The sequence below is a fragment of the Argiope bruennichi genome, chromosome 2 (assembly GCF_947563725.1).
Source record: "Argiope bruennichi chromosome 2, qqArgBrue1.1, whole genome shotgun sequence".
In the NCBI taxonomy this organism is placed as follows: domain Eukaryota; kingdom Metazoa; phylum Arthropoda; class Arachnida; order Araneae; family Araneidae; genus Argiope; species Argiope bruennichi.
This window is the reverse complement of record NC_079152.1, coordinates 133,860,746-133,881,784: the sequence shown is the minus strand read 5'-3', so window position 1 is coordinate 133,881,784 and position 21,039 is coordinate 133,860,746. Positions and strand designations below refer to the sequence as shown.

The window sequence follows — 21,039 nt, the reverse complement described above, 5'->3', positions numbered from 1 at the left end:
CTTACTACCGGCATTTTGGAGTTTCGAGAAGGGGGAGGGGGGAATGAAAAATTACAATTATGAAGTATTGAATGACCTAATTATAAAAGTTTAATGAATTACTTTTTTTGCAAAATTAATAACCATAAATTTTCAAACATATAAACTACTACATTTTATGCAAATATTTTAAATTAGATGAATTAATTATTTTTAAAAAAATTATCTAATTTCTGCTGCTTTTTTTAATTTTCTGATGTTTGTGGGCTTGTCTTTCTTTTGTGGCGAACTTCATAATTGCAGGAAGGTTGACTTTTATTTTCCTCATTTACAGTTGAAGAAATTTCCTCGAGAACAGCACATGCAGAGGTAGAAGCAGTTTGCTTTTCTGCTAATGTAGAAGGTTTTTCAGAGACTTTTATAGGTGACTCATCTGAAATACATGTTTTTAAGTCCTCTTGATATGTTTTCCAACTTCTGTTCATATTCAGTAAGAGATCTTTGTGAATTGGATCAGTCATTGGATTCTTTGAGCCATATTTTTCACATGAGGTTTCTTTAGAAGCCATTAAATCATATTTAATAGTCTGCACTGCATCTAGGGAATCAATTTTAAGAGAGGTTCTATAGTCAGTGACAAGTGTATCCATTAAGTTGAATGCACTTTCCACTAATGGGCCATGGAAGCAGCTAAGGCAGGCTTTGACCAATTTAGTCAATGTAGGATACTTATAATCATTTGTGAAATCATCTTTTAAATTAAAAACTTTAGACCAATATTTATCAATTGTACACTTGACTTGATTTCCACTTTCATCAGATGTGCAGAGCATTTCTTTGGAGATATCAATATCACTCTGGTATAACCTTATTTCAGCTTCTACTTTTGTCTTTTCACTATCACTAAAAATATGCGACATAAAAAATGATAATTTTTCAAAAGCTTATATTGTACTGGCTTTACCTCTTAGCTCTGGATCTAATGCTGTAAAACTAATTAGACATGAATTTTTAAGGGGTAATTTCTGTTTCATATGCTGAAATTTCAAAGTGAAATTCTCTTGCGTACATAAATAAAAAAATATTTCAATAAGCGAAACGAAAAATTTACACGTGCATCAATAAATGAAACGAAAATTTTACACAGCGGAGAAAAAAAAGTTGCGAAGCGATCAATGACAAATAGCTAATACGGCGAAAAATCCCCCTTCTCTACTTATTGGCGCCACGCCAGGAGAGATAAGACCTTTGAACCCAGAGTCACGTGATCGCACATCTGGTCGAACGAAGTCTCTCCCTTTTTTTTTCTGCCGCGCCTACTTGCCGAAAAGAATCCAGAAGAGAATGTCCGAGAACCGGGGGAATGAGTCATAACTCGCAATAAGGAAAGAACAAAAAAGAAGTTTTTTCCCCCTTTTCACGCATTATCACTGCCTTTGGAGAAAGAAAGGAAAAGTTTTCACCACACACACTGACCTTGCGTTTTCTGCTTTCAAAGCAAACAAAATTACCCAGATAAAAATAAATAATTCATTATTATTCCTACTTCCTTTTGAATGACGATCCCCGGAATTTCCGGGTATCGAAGTTCAAAATCCCCGGAATTCCGGGGTTTCCCCGGAGCACAAACACCCCTGATGCAATGAAGAAAAAACATTTGGGTTGGGATAGGAAATATCAATCCTGGACTGCAAAAGATTGGAAGAAGGTTGTATTCAGCGACAAAATGCATTTTCTTGTGCAAGGGTTTCGACAAGATTTGTCAGGCGAAGTGGTGGAGAACCCATCAGGGAACAACATCTTATTCAAGCAGTTAAGCACCCTTAGAAACAGATGTTTTACGGTTATTTTACTTCTGAAAGACCTGGCAGCTTAGTACTAGTTGAAGGGATGAAGAACTCTAAACAATACATTTCTATAATAGAAAGTAAAATTGTGCCTATGATGCAAAGGTTCGCTAGTAGTGTTGGTATCTTTCAACAAGATCTTGCCCCATGCCATCCTTCTAAGCTAATAACAAATTTTTTTCAAAAACAGAAAATAATGGTTTTGGATTGGCCTGATAATTCTGATGTAAATCCCATCGAAAATTTGTAGAGCATTGTAAAGAGACATCTGAGTAAAATGGACTGCTCAACAAAGAAAACAATGATTGAGAATGCGAAGTTTGGTTTCGTGATGACGAGATCAAAAATTTATGTTCTAATTTAGTGGAATCCATGCCTAACCGTGTACAGGATCTCATTCAAGCTAGAGGAGGACCTATTTTGTATTAGATTGCTATACCGTGCATGTAAGTTAACCTATACTAATTAAACAACATTTGTGAAAATTTTTGTGTTTGTCCCAATTAATTTGCACAGTACTGTATATAATCAAAACGAAAATTTTCAAATGCTTTACATTTAATAAGCAATACAGGGTGAACAAAAAGTTTAACCTCTTTTGTTCACCCTGTATTGCTAACCTCTGTTTAAAAACAAAATTACATAATCATTGAAGTTAAAAAAGAATTTTCCTTATCATTGCATAGCCCAGTTTATAAAGTTTTTCATACTTAAATACATGGTTCAAAGTAGCATGTTAGTAAATCAAAACTTAACTTTTTAAAAAATGATGCAGATGTGAAATAAAGTGCCAAATGTATATAGTAGCATAAATTTGGCCATTGTAAAAGATATTTGCTATATCAATTTATGATATTAATATGTAAGTGGTAGGATAGCAGATGTAACGAATCTTAGACAGCTAACAAATTTTAGATAACATGAAATGAGAAGATCATACTTATGTTCTGTGATTAAAGGTGATATCAAATACTACAAATATTCATAATAATTTTATAACAAATTCATTTTGAAATTTCTAATTTAGAAAAAGAAATATTCTTATAGAAATATTATTGCATAAAACTTTATAAGAGGTTTTGTGCAATAATTTCTGTAACCAAGAAAAAGTATTCAATCTGTAAGAAATAATTCTTGGTTATTTTCAAACTGTAAAATTCCAAAGAAATGATCAACTCCTTAAAAAATATCATAAATACTAAAAATCTACTAAATAATAATTAAAAAAAATACTAACCAATAACATCTAAACGGGCACTACGAGTTTCATTCCCACCTTCTGAAAACACTTTACAAGTATACATTCCTACATCAGTATTTCTTGCTTGTCCAATACGCAAACTGCCATCTGGAAGAATTTGTATTCTCCCACCAGGTACAGGATGAATTTCTTTATTATGGAAAAACCAATGCACTGTATATGGAACTGCTTCATCATGTGATACCTTACACTGCAGTTCTGCAGTAGAACTCAAAATAACTTTTGTATCCATAGGAGGTTGTGTAATCTGTGTGCGAACTGGTAAAAGAAGTCAAAATATTTTTTTTTCAATCATGGCAGCACTTTATAATTTTAATTTGCTATGTGACAAATAGAGTAACTAAAAAATTTTTTTAAAAAAATATTTTCAAAGTAAAAATACAAGGACTTAACATATGACTTCAGCATTATATTTTCCAATCAAGATATACATTAGTACGAAAAGATAGATAAATACAATTCATTTAATGTACCATCACTTTATAGTATTTAAGCTGTATAAAATACTTTTTATAAATGGTATGGACAAAAAAAAAAAGTTCAATAAGATACCTAAAACAGTTAAATAGGCAGATCCTTTTATAGAGCCTGCACTGTTTTCTCTTATACAAGTATATTTTCCAACATCACTATATTCAGCAGATGCTATTAATAAGCTACCACTTTCTAAAACCAGCAATCGACCAGAGGTGTGGATGTCCATAGAATCTGCAAATGTAATTATAACTATGCTATAACAGATATCAATAATATTATTTCAAGTAAATGGCAAAAAATTCCATAACAACTTTAGGAAGTAAATATGGTCTTATAAAAATCCACTGTTCAAATTTAAATGAAAAAATGCAAAACTAGAATTCTTATCAGAAACTGTTTTTGAAAAACTGAAAACCATATATAGTTTCCTATCCTAATTCATATCATATAAAAATGTTACAATTCATTTATGTTTCTGATGTTGATAATTTTGTTATGTATGAAATTTATTCACTATTACGAAATAATTTTATATGATTAAAATGCATAAAAAATATTTACCATTATAAATCCAAGTAACATTGGGTGTAGGAGCTCCTGAGACTTCACAAAAAATTTGTGCATCTTTTCCATCCAAAACAGTAACATTAACTGGTCGTTTTATAAAATCAGGAGATGACACTGAAAAAATAACTTAAATTGATTTTTCTGAATGATTGATTGTAAAGCTTAGTAAAATAAAAAAAAAATATCCATGTGTAACTTTTAAAAAATAGTTGAATGCATTAAATTTTGTAAGCATATCAGATTAGCATACAAATCTAAGAGAAAACACATTTGCTTATTAAATAAAAGCAAGGTTATAACAGGCATTAAGTTTAGTACTATCTCACATCTTTGTTATACTTAAATGTCACAGAGTCTTTTTTTTTTTTTTTTTTTTTTTACAATTTAAAACAACATGAAACTTAGTAATCACAGATAATTCTTAAACACAAAAACAAGTCACCTAAATTCTCGAAAGTTTCAATATCTATCAGCATAGTTGTGTTATGATCAAAACTATTTCAAATCTCTAAAATTTTGACAGGTCAGTTTTTAAAAAATAAGTAACCAATAAATTTTCTTTCAATACATTTAAAACAACTCAGATAAAAATGGTTACATACCAGGATTGGGAATCTTTTTCAGAAAGATAAGTGCATGTTAAAAAGGAATTGTCAAAATAACATGTAAATTTCAGGTATAACATCTTATTGTGCAAATTTTGGTGTGTGTTTTTCAGCTAATTTCTGACGTGAAATTGATACACAAGTACCAGAAAATCAAAATTTGACACTGAGCTACACTTGTAGCCATAAGATCATATATCAAATTTTATTACATCTTTGCCCTTTTTAGTTGTTGCATTTACAAGAATGAGAAAATATAGATTAATAGATAATCAACCACTTTGAAATTTTTTTGGTTCAAAATTTTATAAAGATACTAAATTCCTGCACCAAATTTTATCACATCAATTCTTTACATTTTGTAGTTATTAAGTTCACTTGTACTCAAACAGTTGGACAGACTTCTTCAAAATGGAATTCATTCAAAATTTGACAGAAATTTTGTGTGAATTCCATATACCAAATCTCATTCATGTAGCTCAAAGCCATTTTGAGTTATGTCCACAGATAGACAGATATGATGTTAAAAATGTTGGGAAAGTTTAAAACCTGGAAATTTGTCCAAATTTAGAGATCAAATTCTTTGATAATTATAATACTTTATATCAGTATATTTCATATATATGAGAAAATAAATAAGTAGCAGAAAACCTAAAATTTTGTATAGTAAAAATTATTTAATTGAAAATAATTTAGTTGAAGAACTGTATGAACCACTGCAAAGGAACCAGAGGGTTAATTTAAAATTGTGTTACTCTACTTATAGTCTGCAAACTTCAAATATATGTATGTTGCATAAAGGAATTATAGACATAAATAATCACTTTATTTACCTTTAACATGTAACCAAGTGCTAGCAGATGCTTCTCCCCCAATATTTGTAGCAACACACTGATAGATACCCATATCAGCTCCAGACAATGCTGAAATTTTTAATGATCCATTGGGGAAAATTTCAAAGCGCTCCCCAAGTTTTGGATCAATAGGTTCTGCATTCCTATACCAACTTATCTGTGGTGGAGGATTTCCAACAGAAGAACAAGGCATCTGAACTGTTTTACCAATCTCAGAAACTGTTTCTCTTTGTGGCTGAACGGTAATCATAGGATCAACTAGAAAAAGACAATTCAAATTTCTATCTTTCCAATAAAATATTTAAAAAATTAATAAACAGTAATAATTTTTATATAACTGATTAAAATTACTTTTGTTTCTTCTTCTTTTTTACCAAATACTTTAAAAGGAAAACAGTGATTTTAGCTTAATATTAAATTGATTATTCATGTAAATGGGGTACTAACCTAAATTTTGAACAAAATAAAACGTGTACCTTTCCTAATAAAAAAATATTTCTCGTCATTTTTCAGATATTTTACTACATTATGATTACTTCCATTTTTATAATTTTTAGACTTATTATGATAGATTTAGACTGAGAAAAAACTTTGAAATCAAAATATAAGAATTAAACTCATGAAAGTGACTGGCATCTCGCATATAATCTGAAAAATTTCTTTTTTCATATTAACTAATTAATAACACATCGTTACTACTATCATCAGCTTTTTTCACTATTATATTGCTAACAAAATAAATAAATTCTGCATCATTCCTGTAACACACTAATCATTTCTATTTCCAGTTAGCCACAAAATGTATATCATTAGAATGTAATATATTATCATTTCTAGAAATAAACATTTAATAATAAGTAATATATAGTTTAATAATAAACAATATATGTTAGAAAATAAGTACTAGACCTTACCAATAACAGAAACATTAGCAGATGCCTTCACTTCAGTTAATTCATCCTCTTTCATAGAAACAATGCACTCATAAATTCCAGCATGCATGGTACCAACATTTAAAAGAGTAATAGTACGATTCCAAAAAGAGAGCAAATGAGACAGTCCACTTCTTGCCACTTCCTGACCATCTTTCTTCCAGATAATTTGAATAGATTCAATAGGCCTAAAAGTATCATTCAAAAATAATAAATGAAAAGAAATTATTATTTTATTAGCATAATTTTTATAAGCTGCTCAGGTTATTTATAAAAAGATTTCAAAAAAGCAACATGGCAGTTCTATGTTTCTACATATACATAAAAACTTAATTCTAAAAGAAATTTTAAATCCAAACACATCATATGAAATAGTATAATAGATAATTATCATAAAGAGAATATCAAATCACAACATATAAAAAATACAGGAGAAGAATAAAATAAATAAAATATAAAATTATATTATCAATTACATTCAATTTGTTTAAACATTTAACAAAGAGGTATAAGCACAGAAAAAAAAATCTTTCACAATACCTTGCATTAACAATACATTCTAAAATAGCAGGATATGCCCCTTGTTTAAAAATAGAATCTCTTGGTGGAAGAATTATAGTAGCAGGTACAAATTCCCGTCTTTCACCTTCAAAAATACAAAAACAAAACAATAAAGATTACTATTGGACAAAGAAAATAAATAATCACAGTAAAAAAAAATCTGCAATAAAAAAAAAGCAAAGATGAAATAATTGATAGCATAAGTTATCATAATTTTTTTAATGGCATAAAAGAGAGCTACTTGAATAAGTCATAAGCAGTTTCTAACTAAGCTTATTTTTAAAAAAAGTAAAATACTGTTTTAAAGGAAATAATAATCTATCAAAAAAATGAAGCACTGTACATAAAATTAATATTGTATGCAATGCTTCAATTTATTTTTACCTTTAACAAATTCCATTAATTTTCCTCCTGTCATTTTCTCATCACAATTATGTTATAAAAAGATCAATTAAAAAATATCTTAATTTAAATGACTTTATTGCACACTTGCTTTAGAATCCAGTTCTTAGAGAAAAGAAATGAATAAAAGAAACTATTCGTACAATGTTTCATGATTCTGATCAAATATTTCATTAATTCAGCTAGTCCATGCTTGAATAAGGTTTGAACCAACCTTTGTAATTAATTTCTTATTTAAGAAAGTAAGCAAAAGGTATTCTTAAAGATGTTACCAACTTAAGTATTTTTCAGTTTTTAAAATTATATAGCTCATTCTCTTCCTTGCTAACTTTATTTCAATTTACTTAAGTACTACTTCCAATCATATTTTTCTGGTATATAAATAAAATTATCTTTCAAGATTAATTTGCTGTTACAAATCCGCTTTCTTCATTTGTCAAAAAAGGAAGAAAGAAACTACCACTAAAGAAAATAATTACCAAAATAAATCTTACAACTATCAGAAGGGAATCATACTATTTATGTACAAAATTATAAAATTAATTAATATAAAATATTGGCATTAAATATGACATCTGCATTTTCTCACCTTTACAAATTAATAATTTGTTTATAAACATGTTATCAGTAGGAAAGATAGGATGATATTTCAAGCAGCAAATGTGAATATACCTGTAACTTTAAGCTGTATTAATCCACCCAATGCTTCTTCACCAGCCTGAGGATTTGTCACAGATGCTCGATAATTCCCTTCATCTTCAGAATTGACTGCTAACAAAATTAATTCATTATTCAAACTCACTGCATGGTTAAGACCACCATGCAAATGGCCAAATCCAAGCTTCTGCCAAGATATTGATACTGGTGGAATGCTTTCAACTGCTGGGGGTTTTAAAATAGCAGCATCACCATCTTTTATTGTCATAGTAATATTTTCAGCAGACACATTGCTATCCATATCTGAAATGGAAAAAAAAAAAAAAATCATAATTCTAAATAGAATAATCTTATTTGCCTTTTAAAAACATAACAAATTGAATCTTTCTCTATCAATTAATGATCACCAAAGAAAAAACATGTTACTATTATGTTAGGGAAGAATCCTCAACCACAAGATCTTTTATTTTTAGCATAATTTTAGACATTTAAACCTATCAAATCTAAGTATACACAATAAACTATAATAATCTAAATATATTTCTTGTTTACAACAGTTTATAAATAATAAAATGTGATCTATTGTTAAAAATCTATCTCTCATTATATGAAAAAATCTGAATATAATTTTAAAATGCATTTAAAATTCAAAGGGAAAAAAAAAACTTGAGAAACAAAAAAAAATTGGTTAAATGTATGTGTGTGTGTTACAAGAAACAAAATATTACACACTTCTTAATCAAGAGTCTTTTAATAGAAGGAATGCAATATTGAAATAATAAAGGTGTGTGTGTGTGTGTGTGTGTGTGTGTGTGTGTGTGTGTGTGTGTGTGTGTGTGTGTGTGTGTGTGTGTGTGTGTGTGTGTGTGTGTGTGTGTGTGTGTGTGTGTGTGTGTGTGTGTGTGTGTGTGTGTGTGTGTGTGTGTGTGTGTGTGTGTGTGTGTGTGTGTGTGTGTGTGTGTGTGTGTGTGTGTGTGTGTGTGTGTGTGTGTGTGTGTGTGTGTGTGTTGCCGCCAAAAAAATCTTCAAATCGCCAAATGAGTACCGCTTCAATTTCTTTTCCCAACAGTAATGAGGCTAGGGTTAACATTTATCGGCGGATTATTTCAAACCATTCTGTTTATTTTCTTCATGTTTTATGCCTTTAAAATTAAACATTGTTAATAAATCGATCTTTCAGATTCATTCTGACGTACTTTTGAATTAAAATAACACAGAATAAAGGAAATTTAAAGTTTCTAATCTGCATAGTGTTACCCCAACTGGCGTAGAAAAATTCACGCATTTGCAATTACCGTAACTGGCGAAGAAAATTCACGCTTGCGCATTGTGTTCTGATTGTTGTCATGACAACCATTATCAACAGGATGATTTAAATTATTTTTAGGTTAGTTGCATGCTTTTGTAAGTAAATTGTATTTATGTTAGTTATATATTTTTTGTATATGCTTATAGTTTTAAGTACATCGTTTTTTTAGTTTTTTTAAACCTGTTTTCGACCGATTATTTTAAACGATTCATTTTATTTTCTTAGTGTTTGATGCATTTAAAATGAAACATTGTTAATGAATCGATCGTTTCATGATGAATCTGAGAAAATTTTGTTGACAAATTCTTGAGATATTACATAAATTAAGAAAGATATTCTTTAGTGCCCATAAAGTTTAAACGCTCAGTGACTCTGTTATCAGTAATCATATTATAAAAAAATGCTTTGTTTCAGTAAAACATATTATTATATTAATTGCAGATTAATTCTTTCCACTTTAATTTAAAGCCTTTATAATATTATGAGTGAATTATATGACTATCAAAATTTGAATTTTTAATATATTTTGATGAAGAATCTATTAAAGTTGGAATTGCATAAAACATTTAATTATTAAAATTTAAATTAACATTAAGATTGGCGAACCAGCTGGTAGCCAAAGGCGGCTAGTTATTTAATAAATTGCATACTTAAAAAAATGCCTACATAATGAATAGAAGTAACTTACAAGCAACAGTAAGAGATGTTTTCTCACTAAACACTGTTCCAGCAGCATTGCGTGCCAAACACCAATAATTGCCACTATTTTCCTTTGAAATATGCGAAATGCGTAAAAGAGGATCCTTAGAAAAGTTGCCCAATGGTTGATCATTTCTATACCAAAGAAATTCTGGAGGAGGAAATCCTATTGCCTGACACTGCAGGATTTTTGACTGCCTCTCTGTGACGACACTACCAGCAAAAGAAGGCTGAACAACAAAATGAGGTGCTGAATGTTGATCTGTAAAAGAATAAAACAATGGATATTATGAATTTCAAAAGATTGAAACCATGCTAAAGTGAAAAAATTTTACTAATACAAGCATGATGGTAAAAAAAATTTTAAAAAAATAATGTACCTAAAAATAAAAACTTCAAGAAAAAAGTAGTGCATATACCTAACCATACTAATAATAAAGATGAATGTGCATATGTAGGCATATTGGTACTCTAAAGACCAGATTGCTAGACCTTCAGCTAGCAGATTTGGCAAATGTACACCTTGGAAGGTGGAAATATATATCTTGAAACTATTACTTTAAATTAAAATTTCATTCAATTAATAATTAAGCTGAATTTTGGAATTCTCCCTCTATATTATACCAATTGAATAAGCATGTGAATTTTTATAGTTTTCGCAATCTTTTTAAAAATATTTTTTCATAATTTTTAATAATAGATTACGTGGTTTTGCTGAAATTCAAGCAATTTTCATTGTCACATCAACTAGCTGATCCAGTGGCTTTCTTCCATTGTTGAAAGCTAAAAATATAGAATTTTACTTAATACCTATATAGTTTACAAGACAGATAAAAAAAAATTGTAGGCACAATACCAAGAAATTTAGAACACAGATGACCAGACATTTACTTTTTAATGGTGCTTTGATGTCATGGGATTGATCTTTTTTAGAAAGGTTTTATGTATACAATAAACAAAGCATATGAAAAACAATTAAATTATCACAATTTTAGTACCTGATAAATTCATAGAATTGTGAAGTTATGTCTATACAATTTAAATTAAATATAAGTAATAATCTCAGTGGACCAGTTGGTCACAGACGATAACCAGTAATAAAGATAAGAATAGTATGCAATAATGGATGAAAATATATAAAGATTATTTTAGAAATTTATATTTTATAATAATTTTTCAACCAGGATAGATCATTCTCTTAGATACAGCTAAAATGCTAATTTTTAATATTTTTATTCCATAATATTTTGCATTAAATAAAAATTCTCCTAAATATATATTCTGTTACAAAATTACTAATGAGCTAATTAAAAGATAACTAATACAAATAAAGACATTTTTGGAGAATTATGAAAAAAATACTTCACACTGAGTTTATCAATAGTTTTCAATAATGTGTTCATATTTCTCGCAAATCATAAACTAACACACACAAAAAAAATTTCAAAACAAAAGCTTGAAATTATTCAAATATGTATAAAAAAACAGTTAAATCAAAGAAGAAAAAAAACTGTGTTTCCTTAATTAACTCAAAGGTTTCTATTGTTGCATAAATAAGAATAATATAATATTTTTTTAAAAAATCCTGTTTTCTCTATTTATTAAAATGAAAAAAATAAGGCAAATAACCAACAAAGCTTTTGTTTAAATAACTGCAATCAAACTGCACTGCAACATAAATAAATACTCTACAATACAATTTAATTAATACTATTTCTGTATGACTAATCTGAAATTAAACGTATACATGATTTAAAAAAAAAGAAAGGAATGAGAAATTCGATTTAATAATAATAAAAATAGGGTTGAATCAAGAATTTTTCTCCTCTTTACATTTTAAAGTAATTTTTATTTGGTATTTAAAAAATAATTAATCAAGTAATTAAATAATGACTAAACAAGACAACATTCATTAATATTTAAATTTCCATTAAAATATATTAATGCATTTTATAAAATCCATTTTTTGTTTGAAATACTAATAAAAATACTATTTTCTTTTAATTTTCTAATGTTGTAGTTATTTTGATTACAATTTTTAGAAAGCTTTCAATAATTATAAATACTAAGGTTACTAATGAATTTAAAACACATGTATGAAATGCTGCTTTGCAAGCTATTGAATTATTACAACTTAACATGCAATTTATTGTGTGAACTATATGTTAATTAAAATTTACATATAGTTCACATAATAAATTGTTACATTAAAGTAAATAATTAAAGAAATGTTCATATATAAATGCAATGATATAAGAATGCAATTAAATTAAATAATAGTTGCAAAAATATAAATATAAAAATCAAAATTAAATAAATATAACAAATGTTTAAATTAAATTATTATTTTTTATATTTTTGGAAGATATAATATCATCACTTGTTTTTACAATAAATTACTTAATGTAATAATGCTATATACTAAACTTTTTACAAAATATTTCTAAAAATATATTTTTATTAAAATATAAATACATTTTTTATACAGAATTAAGTAATTTGAATTTTAAAAACAGTAAGATATCAATATTCAAATAGTTTATCCTTTTATAAATGAAATGCAAAAAAAAATTAATCCAAGAAATTTGAATTTCGTACATGATACTCTAAATATATAACTTATATTTTCCAGTCTACTTCAGGAAACTGCATACATTCTCTTCGGACTACATTATTAAAAAATTTAAACATTTTTATTAGTATACTAAGAAGTCAAAGATGATTTTTAAAATCAAAAATATGGATGTCAAAACAAATCATGACAGCACAAAATATCGATAGAAACACTCCATACAAATTGGAATTTCACTCTTATTCATGAATGAACATGAATATTTAAGAATTTTCTCATCATATTCAATAAGATTTAATTTCTCCATAATATTATTTTCAGCATTTCAAGCTTTAAAAAAAAAATTTTTTTAATTTCCATAGTTTTGTAAAAAATTTCAAGGAACACTAATGAAAACAAATAGAAATATTTTTTGTTTCAATTACTTTCTACTTTTTAATGTTCAATATGTTTCATAATTCAATATCATAAATATAAGGAAAATTAAATTGATTTTTTTTAATTCAGTAAAAGATAACACTCACAAAAAATCAAAATTTTGTTAAAATTGATTGAAAAATATTAAAAGAAAGCAATATCATCAGAAACTCATAACTGTATTAAATTTCAAAACTCTAATACATCCAGAAAAGTGAAAAACGATCACAAAATTTCAAAAAAACATGAAACAAGACTAATTGAATAAAAGAGTGTCATCAACTTTATCTCAACAAACTTTAAAAAGACATGAAAATATTGAAGTACTAGCATGGATCAGCTAAATTTGATTAGATTGATAATAAGCAACAAACTTAATGGAATTTTATTCAATCACTAAATGAAAAATATGCTTAAAATATTATCAAAACACTAACTAAACTGACTGTTACAAATAATTAAAATATATAAAATTATTATTATACATAAATTTATAAAGTTTTATACATTATTCATAAATTTTTATGAATATATTTATAAACATTTTAACATAAAATAGCACAATAAGTTTTTATGTATTATTCCACTATACCTAACATAAAATTATAAGAATCTTTAGAAGGCAATGAAAGAATATTTTTTTAAATATTTTGAAAACAATAATTCTTATTTTTGCAAAGAATGGCTTTTACTTTATTTTTAATTATTTAACAAAAAATACAATACTGTATTGCTCAGAAGTTGAACTACTAATGTAAAACATATTTGAAATGGAACAAAAAAAAAAAAATCTCAAACAAAGAAAGACCCACAAATATGCCAAACCATTGCTATTTTATGTGAAATATCTATAATTGAATATATACATACTTTAATATTAAACAATGGATAATGACCAATTTTAAATATTATTACTCATACCTATAAATAAGGCTCCATGTATTTTTTACTCTAGGATTTAAATGATAAAAATGTTTTTATTTTCTTCTAAGAATTTACATTGATTTTAACCCGCGAAGACGCGCGCTTCTGTTGTGACTCGAAGACGCGCATCGGGCTTCGCAGGCCCGGAAACGTTTTTCGTAAGAAAAACGCAAATAAAATTACATTTACGTTACCGAAAATCTAAGTTTCACAAAAGCATACTACTGAAAATATAAAATAATGTTTTTCAGATAAATGCCACTTTCAATTTACACAATTACAACTAGTTTAAGTACAAAATATTTAAAAATGTTTAAAGGTTCTTTTCTCTTTAAAACTGAAAATTACAAAACATACATGAGACATAAATTATTACTAGTATTTATTAATAAAAATTATTTCTACATTAGTAAATTAAAATAAAACTTACATTTTAGAGACATTTGCAGCAAACAACGCTGCTATGTTCCCCGCATACATTTTTTTTACATGCGGAACAACACATTTGGGATTTTCTGTCCTTTGTACTGGGACATACATGGCATCTTTTTCTAGAAATTTTTTGCTTTTTTTGCGGGGGAGTATCACAATTTTCACTGCGGTTACAATTCAATTGGTCACGCAATTGACGGGGAAGAGTAGCCTGCATACTTCTTTCTTGAAGGTGGTCCTTCAATAATTCTAAAGAAAGATTTTTTATGAATAAACTTCTTTTCTTATACTGAACGGGTGGCGTATTTGATGACAGTAATATGATACGAGAATTTACAGTAGCAATATTCAGCATACTGAAAAATATGACCATAGGCCATCTTTTACTTATCCTCGCAGTAGAATATGTAGCTGACATTTCATCCACTACATCAACTGCGCCCTTTGTAAGGTTATAAAATGTTATAATCTCTGGTTTCTTTGCTTCTCCTGTAGAAGCGTCAATTGTACCACCATTATGCATTGAGGATAAAAGAACAACACATTTGTTTTTTTTCGGTACGTAAGAAACCAGTGTCAAATTTTTTTGGAATCCAAATAATGTTGAATATTGTTCTCGTTTTTTTCCAGAAATGAATTCCTTTGGAAGCTCCCTTTTATTTTTTTGGACTGTTCCCACAAGTGTAATTTTTTTCTTCAAGAGGTCTTTTGCTAAATCATAGCTAGTGTACCAATTGTCAACAGTTAGGTTGCGTCCTGAATTGAAAATAGGTTCTAGTAATCTCTTTACAATTTTGTCTGGGTCATTTTCAACGTTATATGGTCCTGCTGGTTGAGTTTCTGCATAAATCTCTAGGTTCCATGTATAAAATGTTCTTGCATCTACCAAGGCAAAAATTTTTATTCCATACTTGGCTGGTTTATTTGGCATGTACTGTCGAAATGAACACCTTCCTCTGAACGGTTCTAATTTTTCGTCGATTGTCACATATTCTCCAAGAGTTTGAACTTTTTGACAATTTGCGACGAACATTTCAAAAATATTTCTGATGGGAGCAAGTTTATCCATTTCTCTTCTAGAAGAACGATCTCTTATATCATCAAATCTGACACACCTCATCAGAAATAAAAAACGTTTATATGACATAGTACGGTGGAATATGTCAATTCCTGTCCCATCAGTAGCCCAGAGGTCCTTTACATTTACATGAGAAGATTTGTGCAGTCCACCAAAATAGAGAAGTCCTATAAATGCCTTTATTTCAGAAATTTTTGTAGGATGAGCGTCTCTTTCTCTTTCAAATTTGCATGCAATTGATCGAATAAAAGTATTTGTGCACTCGACAATAATTGATATCATACTTTCATCAATCAGAAATGTCCAAGAATTTATTGGCGAGGCAGTTTTGAAATGATATTGTGAGCAGGAGTTCTCACATTTTTCCTTGGCTCCTTTTTATGCCATATCGTTTTACCGTCTTTCCCAACGTAATCATCGGTGGATTCACAAACGTACACTTCACTGTCTGAATCTAGCTCCTCTTCTGAATTCGATTGATGATCACTAATTAATTCTTCATCAACAATTTCTTCATCTTCCTCATTAAGAGATTCTTCATCTGTTGAAACTTCCGCTAATAATTTTTGTAATCTTTCGCATTCCTCTTTATAACTCAAGTATCGAGACATTATTGCGACTGTCTCCACTGCTTACAAAAATAGCTATGCGAACGCTCGCATCGGGCTTTCGAGGCCCGCGCAGCTGTTTCTGACAGCAGGTGTTCCATTTTCCAAGAAACGAGAGGGGTGAAATTCCTAGAATGACTGGGGTCAGGTGGCAAATGACCTTGGACGCAGCTACTGGGGAACTTGAGTTTCTACGCTGAAAAACCGATTTTCTGCAGAATCTTTTTCAAGCGCTCGGGCCTCTGAGGCCCGACGCACGCGCTCGCGGGTTAATATCTTTTATATTCTGTGTATCATGAAACAGACATTTCTTTGATGTAATAATTTTTAAAAATTCAACTTTTTTTTTTAATTTTCTTTTCAAGTAAATACAACAGAAAATCTAAGCAAAACCAACTACTTTGAGAGTAAAATTATTCATTCAACTTTTTGGGGGGAGGGACTAAAACATTTTTTTTTTTTTTTAATATCACTTCTATGCTGACTTTAGTAAGATAAAATAAATCTTTCTAATAGTATAAATCTAATTTTTATTTTCAATCTTTTGGGATAATAGTTATTATTGCATAAGTTTAAAGATGAAAAAAAAAATTATTACTGAAAAAGATCACTATAAATCAAACAATGATTTTTAAGAGAAACAAAGCATAATTATTCTATCAGTGAAAAAAAAGGAATTTCTTTATATGTATAGAAAATTTATTTGTAAAACTGTCATTAAATATATATATATAACTGGAAATAAATTATATTAATAGCTATTGTAATATGAAAAAAATGAAGAGTGTTAATAATAAAAACAAATAAGTGCTAAATACAATAACATCTATAATTAAAGAATAATTTGAAAAGGATTTACAACTACGTATATATTGCACACCTTAATAATACAAACCAGCACAGAAATATAGTGGCATAGTTATTGATAGGTTGTTGGTAGCTAGCACTAAAGTTATTCATAGATATAAAACATCAGTGCTGTATTGTTACTTTTTAAAGTAAAACATAAAGAAGGGGTAGAAAAATAATGATACACCAAAGATGCCTTTGATGACTGGTTTATTAAAGGCTGTTTGATTTTAATAATCCATCATTTAAAGTACAGTATTAGGCAGTAAAGTACTAAGGAAAGTCATAAGAATTTAAAGTACTAAGGATGTCAGAAACATATGCATTAATTCAAGAATAAAGCATTCAAACTATTTAAGGTTAGATATATATTTTTGGGGATTTTTTTTGAAATTGCAGGTTTTCTATTTTAGATTAAAAGGCCATTTTAAAACTACACTTACATTGAGAAAAATCTCACAAGTTGAATTCATCGTAAAATGACCAGGACATCTGAACTGATATCTTCTACTCCATATTTCCAAAATATATATATGGAAAACATACGAAATTCCCTTTCCCATACAAACAAATCTTAATAACAAGACTTTCCAGTCCCTGAAGTCTAAATTACAACCAAACAACTAAAGCTAGACTAAAACCAACTTAAGATTATATTCAGAAAATCACTTCAGGTAACCTTATAAAAATTTCATGAAATAAGAACCAAAAAAAAATTTTTTTTTCTTTTTTATATTTAAAATAAATTTAGCAAAGGTTGATGATTTTTTTTATAATTAAATAACACTTCATGTGTTTGTTTTTTTATTGAGATTTACATTTCATACATTTAAAACAAATTTAATATTTTACCTTATTAAATATTTTAGATTAATGCTCAGTTATAAAAAAAGATTTTATTGCTGCATTGTTAAGAAACTATTTCTGAAAACTGCATTTCACATTTTAAAAAACAATCTTTTTTTTTTTTTTTTCCCCCAATGCTTGTTTCTTGATATCACTAATTTACAATCAATTTCTACTATGGTAAAAAATAAAAATGCTTTACAAAAAAATTACATACCCAAAATTAATTTTGAAGAAATATTTAGTAATCTTTAAAAAAGGATTAAAAATAAACTTACCAGCAGTTACAACTGATGATGATAAAATTAATGAAGAGATGAATCCAAAAACGTACAATGCTTTAAAAGACATAATATTCCTTGTTAAGAACATGGACGGATACACACTGCTCATGGCTTTATAAATATGGCTGATGAAACACTGAGTTTTATCACAGTTTTGCTTTTGAGGAACTTTTAATGTCGAAAAGGGATTAAGAGAAACAGTAAAAATTACATGATGAAGTGAAGCAAGTACTGCAAGAAAAATCCTTAACCATCGTCGATCATTTGGCTTAAACCATTCTTTTTGACTGATGTTCCACAACACACATGTAAAAGTTTCCTTTAGCTTAACTTCATTCATTTCAGTTTTTAGAGGTTTAACACATAATCCATTTTATTATAATTTTAACCTGAAACAAAAAATAAAGAGGGAGAATTAATTTTCAAGAGAAAATATTCAAAACTTCATGAAATTCAATCACTTAAAAAATGCATAATATTTACATATTCTACTCGGTAGCCAAGTTTGCATGACATGCAAAATGTACAGAATAAATCAAAAACATATAGTTATTTATTATATGAAAGATACTATACATTACTTTTAAGAAAGATAGTATAAAATAAATGTAATAAAGAAATGTGCCTTGCGATTGTTATTTAAACTTTTCTAAAATTACATTCAAACAAAAATCTAATTTTAAAAAAAAAAATTAGCTTGTTAAAGTGCAAAATACTAAATTTGAATAGTAAAAAATAATATATTAACTTTCCATTGTTGTTGTTGTTGTGTCTATGCACACAGTCTGTGCATACTTTCCATTGTAAACTTGCCTTTATAAGCAACGTTACATTTTACTTTTTATATAAGATAACCAGAAATATAAAATGCAATAAAATATTTGAATATAATCAAATAATGTAAAATATTTGAATATAATCAAATAATGTAAAATATTTGAATATAATCAAATAATGTAAAATATTTGAATGTAATCTTGCTTATAAAGGCAATTTTTCAAATAATGAAAAATTGCCTTTATAAGCAAGATTACATTTTACTATTTATATAAGATAACCAGAAATATAAAATGCAATAAAATATTTGAATATAATCAAATAATGTAAAATATTTGAATATAATCAAATAATGTAAAATATTTGAATATAATCAAATAATGTAAAATATTTGAATATAATCAAATAATGTAAAATATTTGAATGTAATCTTGCTTATAAAGGCAATTTTTCAAATAATGAAAAATTGCCTTTATAAGCAAGATTACATTTTACTATTTATATAAGATAACCAGAAATATAAAATGCAACACAATATTTAAACAGATTTGAAAAAAAAAAAAAAAAAATACATGCAAACGAAAAATTTTTCTATATAAACAATGCATTTCACACTTTAAACATTTTGTTAAACCTGGATATCACAATTTACATATATTACTTTGCTTTAAATTGCATTAGTAATTATGAAAATGGTAAATATTCAATAAGACACCGGTAAAATAAAATTTATTTAAAGTAGAATTGCGAGAAATACAAATTTTAGAGTTTTCATCGAGTTCTATGAACTTCAATGTAATATTTTGGGTATGTTATTTTATGCTAACCATGAGATACTAATATTTAATATATATTTAATAATAAAAACTTTCGCCGAAAACAAGAGAAAATGTCGATTTAAAAAACAGAAATTGACTATTTATTAATTATCAATTTATTTATAATTATAATCCATGTACGAAAAATGAGTATTAATCGCGATTAAATAATAGCACATTGCCTGAAACACTAACCATTGGATACATACTTGTTTAATCAAAATATATGCAAATATATATAAGACAGAAATAATTTCTAACGATTCTGAGGTTTAATTTCATATGAGCTAATCAATCAAAAGAAATGCTACAAGAAAGAGAGGGGAAAAAAATCTCTAATCACAGCAAGACGCCATGTTTTACTTTACCTGTTGTATATCTAGGGGCAAGGTACCTCACCTGTTTGGCACAGATGTCAGCAGCCCCTTGTCACAACAAAAAATATCCAGTTCAAGTTCACAACACATATAGCATTATTCCAGAAAGAATAGATTACTTTTAAAGACTTTTAAGTTCACTACATGAAAATTATTTCACTGAAAGTCATTTCCATAAACTTAACACACAAAAAACATAAACAAAGCACAAAACTAGAATCAGACAAACGCCGCTTCTCTCTCATAGGGTGAGAGAACTACAGAACCGAGTGAAAACTTGTCCCATTCGCTAGGAGGGGAAAGGGAATGGAGGAGGAGAAAGCGCTGGAATGATTCCCAAAATGAGTGTCAATTGCATTAGATAAAGGAAGACAAGTTGAAATAATATTTTAGTTTTGATTTCACTCAACGAAAAATAAATCACAAGCAATGATATAATAAGGAATTATGTTTTAAAATTGGGTAACGTCAAAAGTCTTTTCTGCACGTTGGCAATTACTTTTGGCGACATTTGGCGAAGAACGCTTCATTTTTCTACTAAGCAATGAATGTAATGAAAGATCGTTGTGTCTAACATTAGCATTGCTAAACGAAAACAGATGTTAAGTATCGAATTTCATACAAATAATACGAAGAAAAGCATCACTCTACTTTCTTATGTAAGTAGAGGGAGGGTCATTAATAATTAATAAAGAAGAATTGATTAATAAATATTACAAGGTCAATGCTTATGAATAAAAAATATTTACTCTTTATGAAACACAAGAAGAAACAGATCAACAATATTAATGCAAAAAAATCGTTTCTATAAATAACTTAAAGGAAAAATTTTACTTTTTTATAATTTTTCATATAAAAAAACTCAAAAAAATCTACCCTATTTTTTAACAAGTAAACTTTTCTGGAA

General features: G+C 27.8%; 1 protein-coding gene across 2 annotated transcripts in view; it reads right to left on the bottom strand.

Annotated features, from left to right (window-relative positions):
* The window catches only part of LOC129955575 (protein sidekick-like), a 48,078-nt gene extending 27,539 nt beyond the window's left edge, over nt 1-20,539 (bottom strand). The window contains exons 1-10 of one of the 2 annotated variants that reach the window (XM_056068235.1): nt 20,124-20,539; nt 18,155-18,549; nt 10,140-10,412; nt 8,158-8,445; nt 7,063-7,168; nt 6,505-6,710; nt 5,570-5,848; nt 4,126-4,245; nt 3,640-3,795; nt 3,064-3,345 (exon numbers count right to left, since the gene is read on the bottom strand). In XM_056068235.1, coding sequence (XP_055924210.1) covers nt 3,064-3,345; nt 3,640-3,795; nt 4,126-4,245; nt 5,570-5,848; nt 6,505-6,710; nt 7,063-7,168; nt 8,158-8,445; nt 10,140-10,412; nt 18,155-18,500 — 2,056 coding nt within the window. In that variant the 5' untranslated portion in view covers nt 18,501-18,549; nt 20,124-20,539. The remainder of the gene's footprint in view (nt 1-3,063; nt 3,346-3,639; nt 3,796-4,125; nt 4,246-5,569; nt 5,849-6,504; nt 6,711-7,062; nt 7,169-8,157; nt 8,446-10,139; nt 10,413-18,154; nt 18,550-20,123) is intronic. The other variant, XM_056068236.1, reaches the window with a different exon arrangement.
* Between the last annotated feature and the right edge of the window lie 500 nt (nt 20,540-21,039).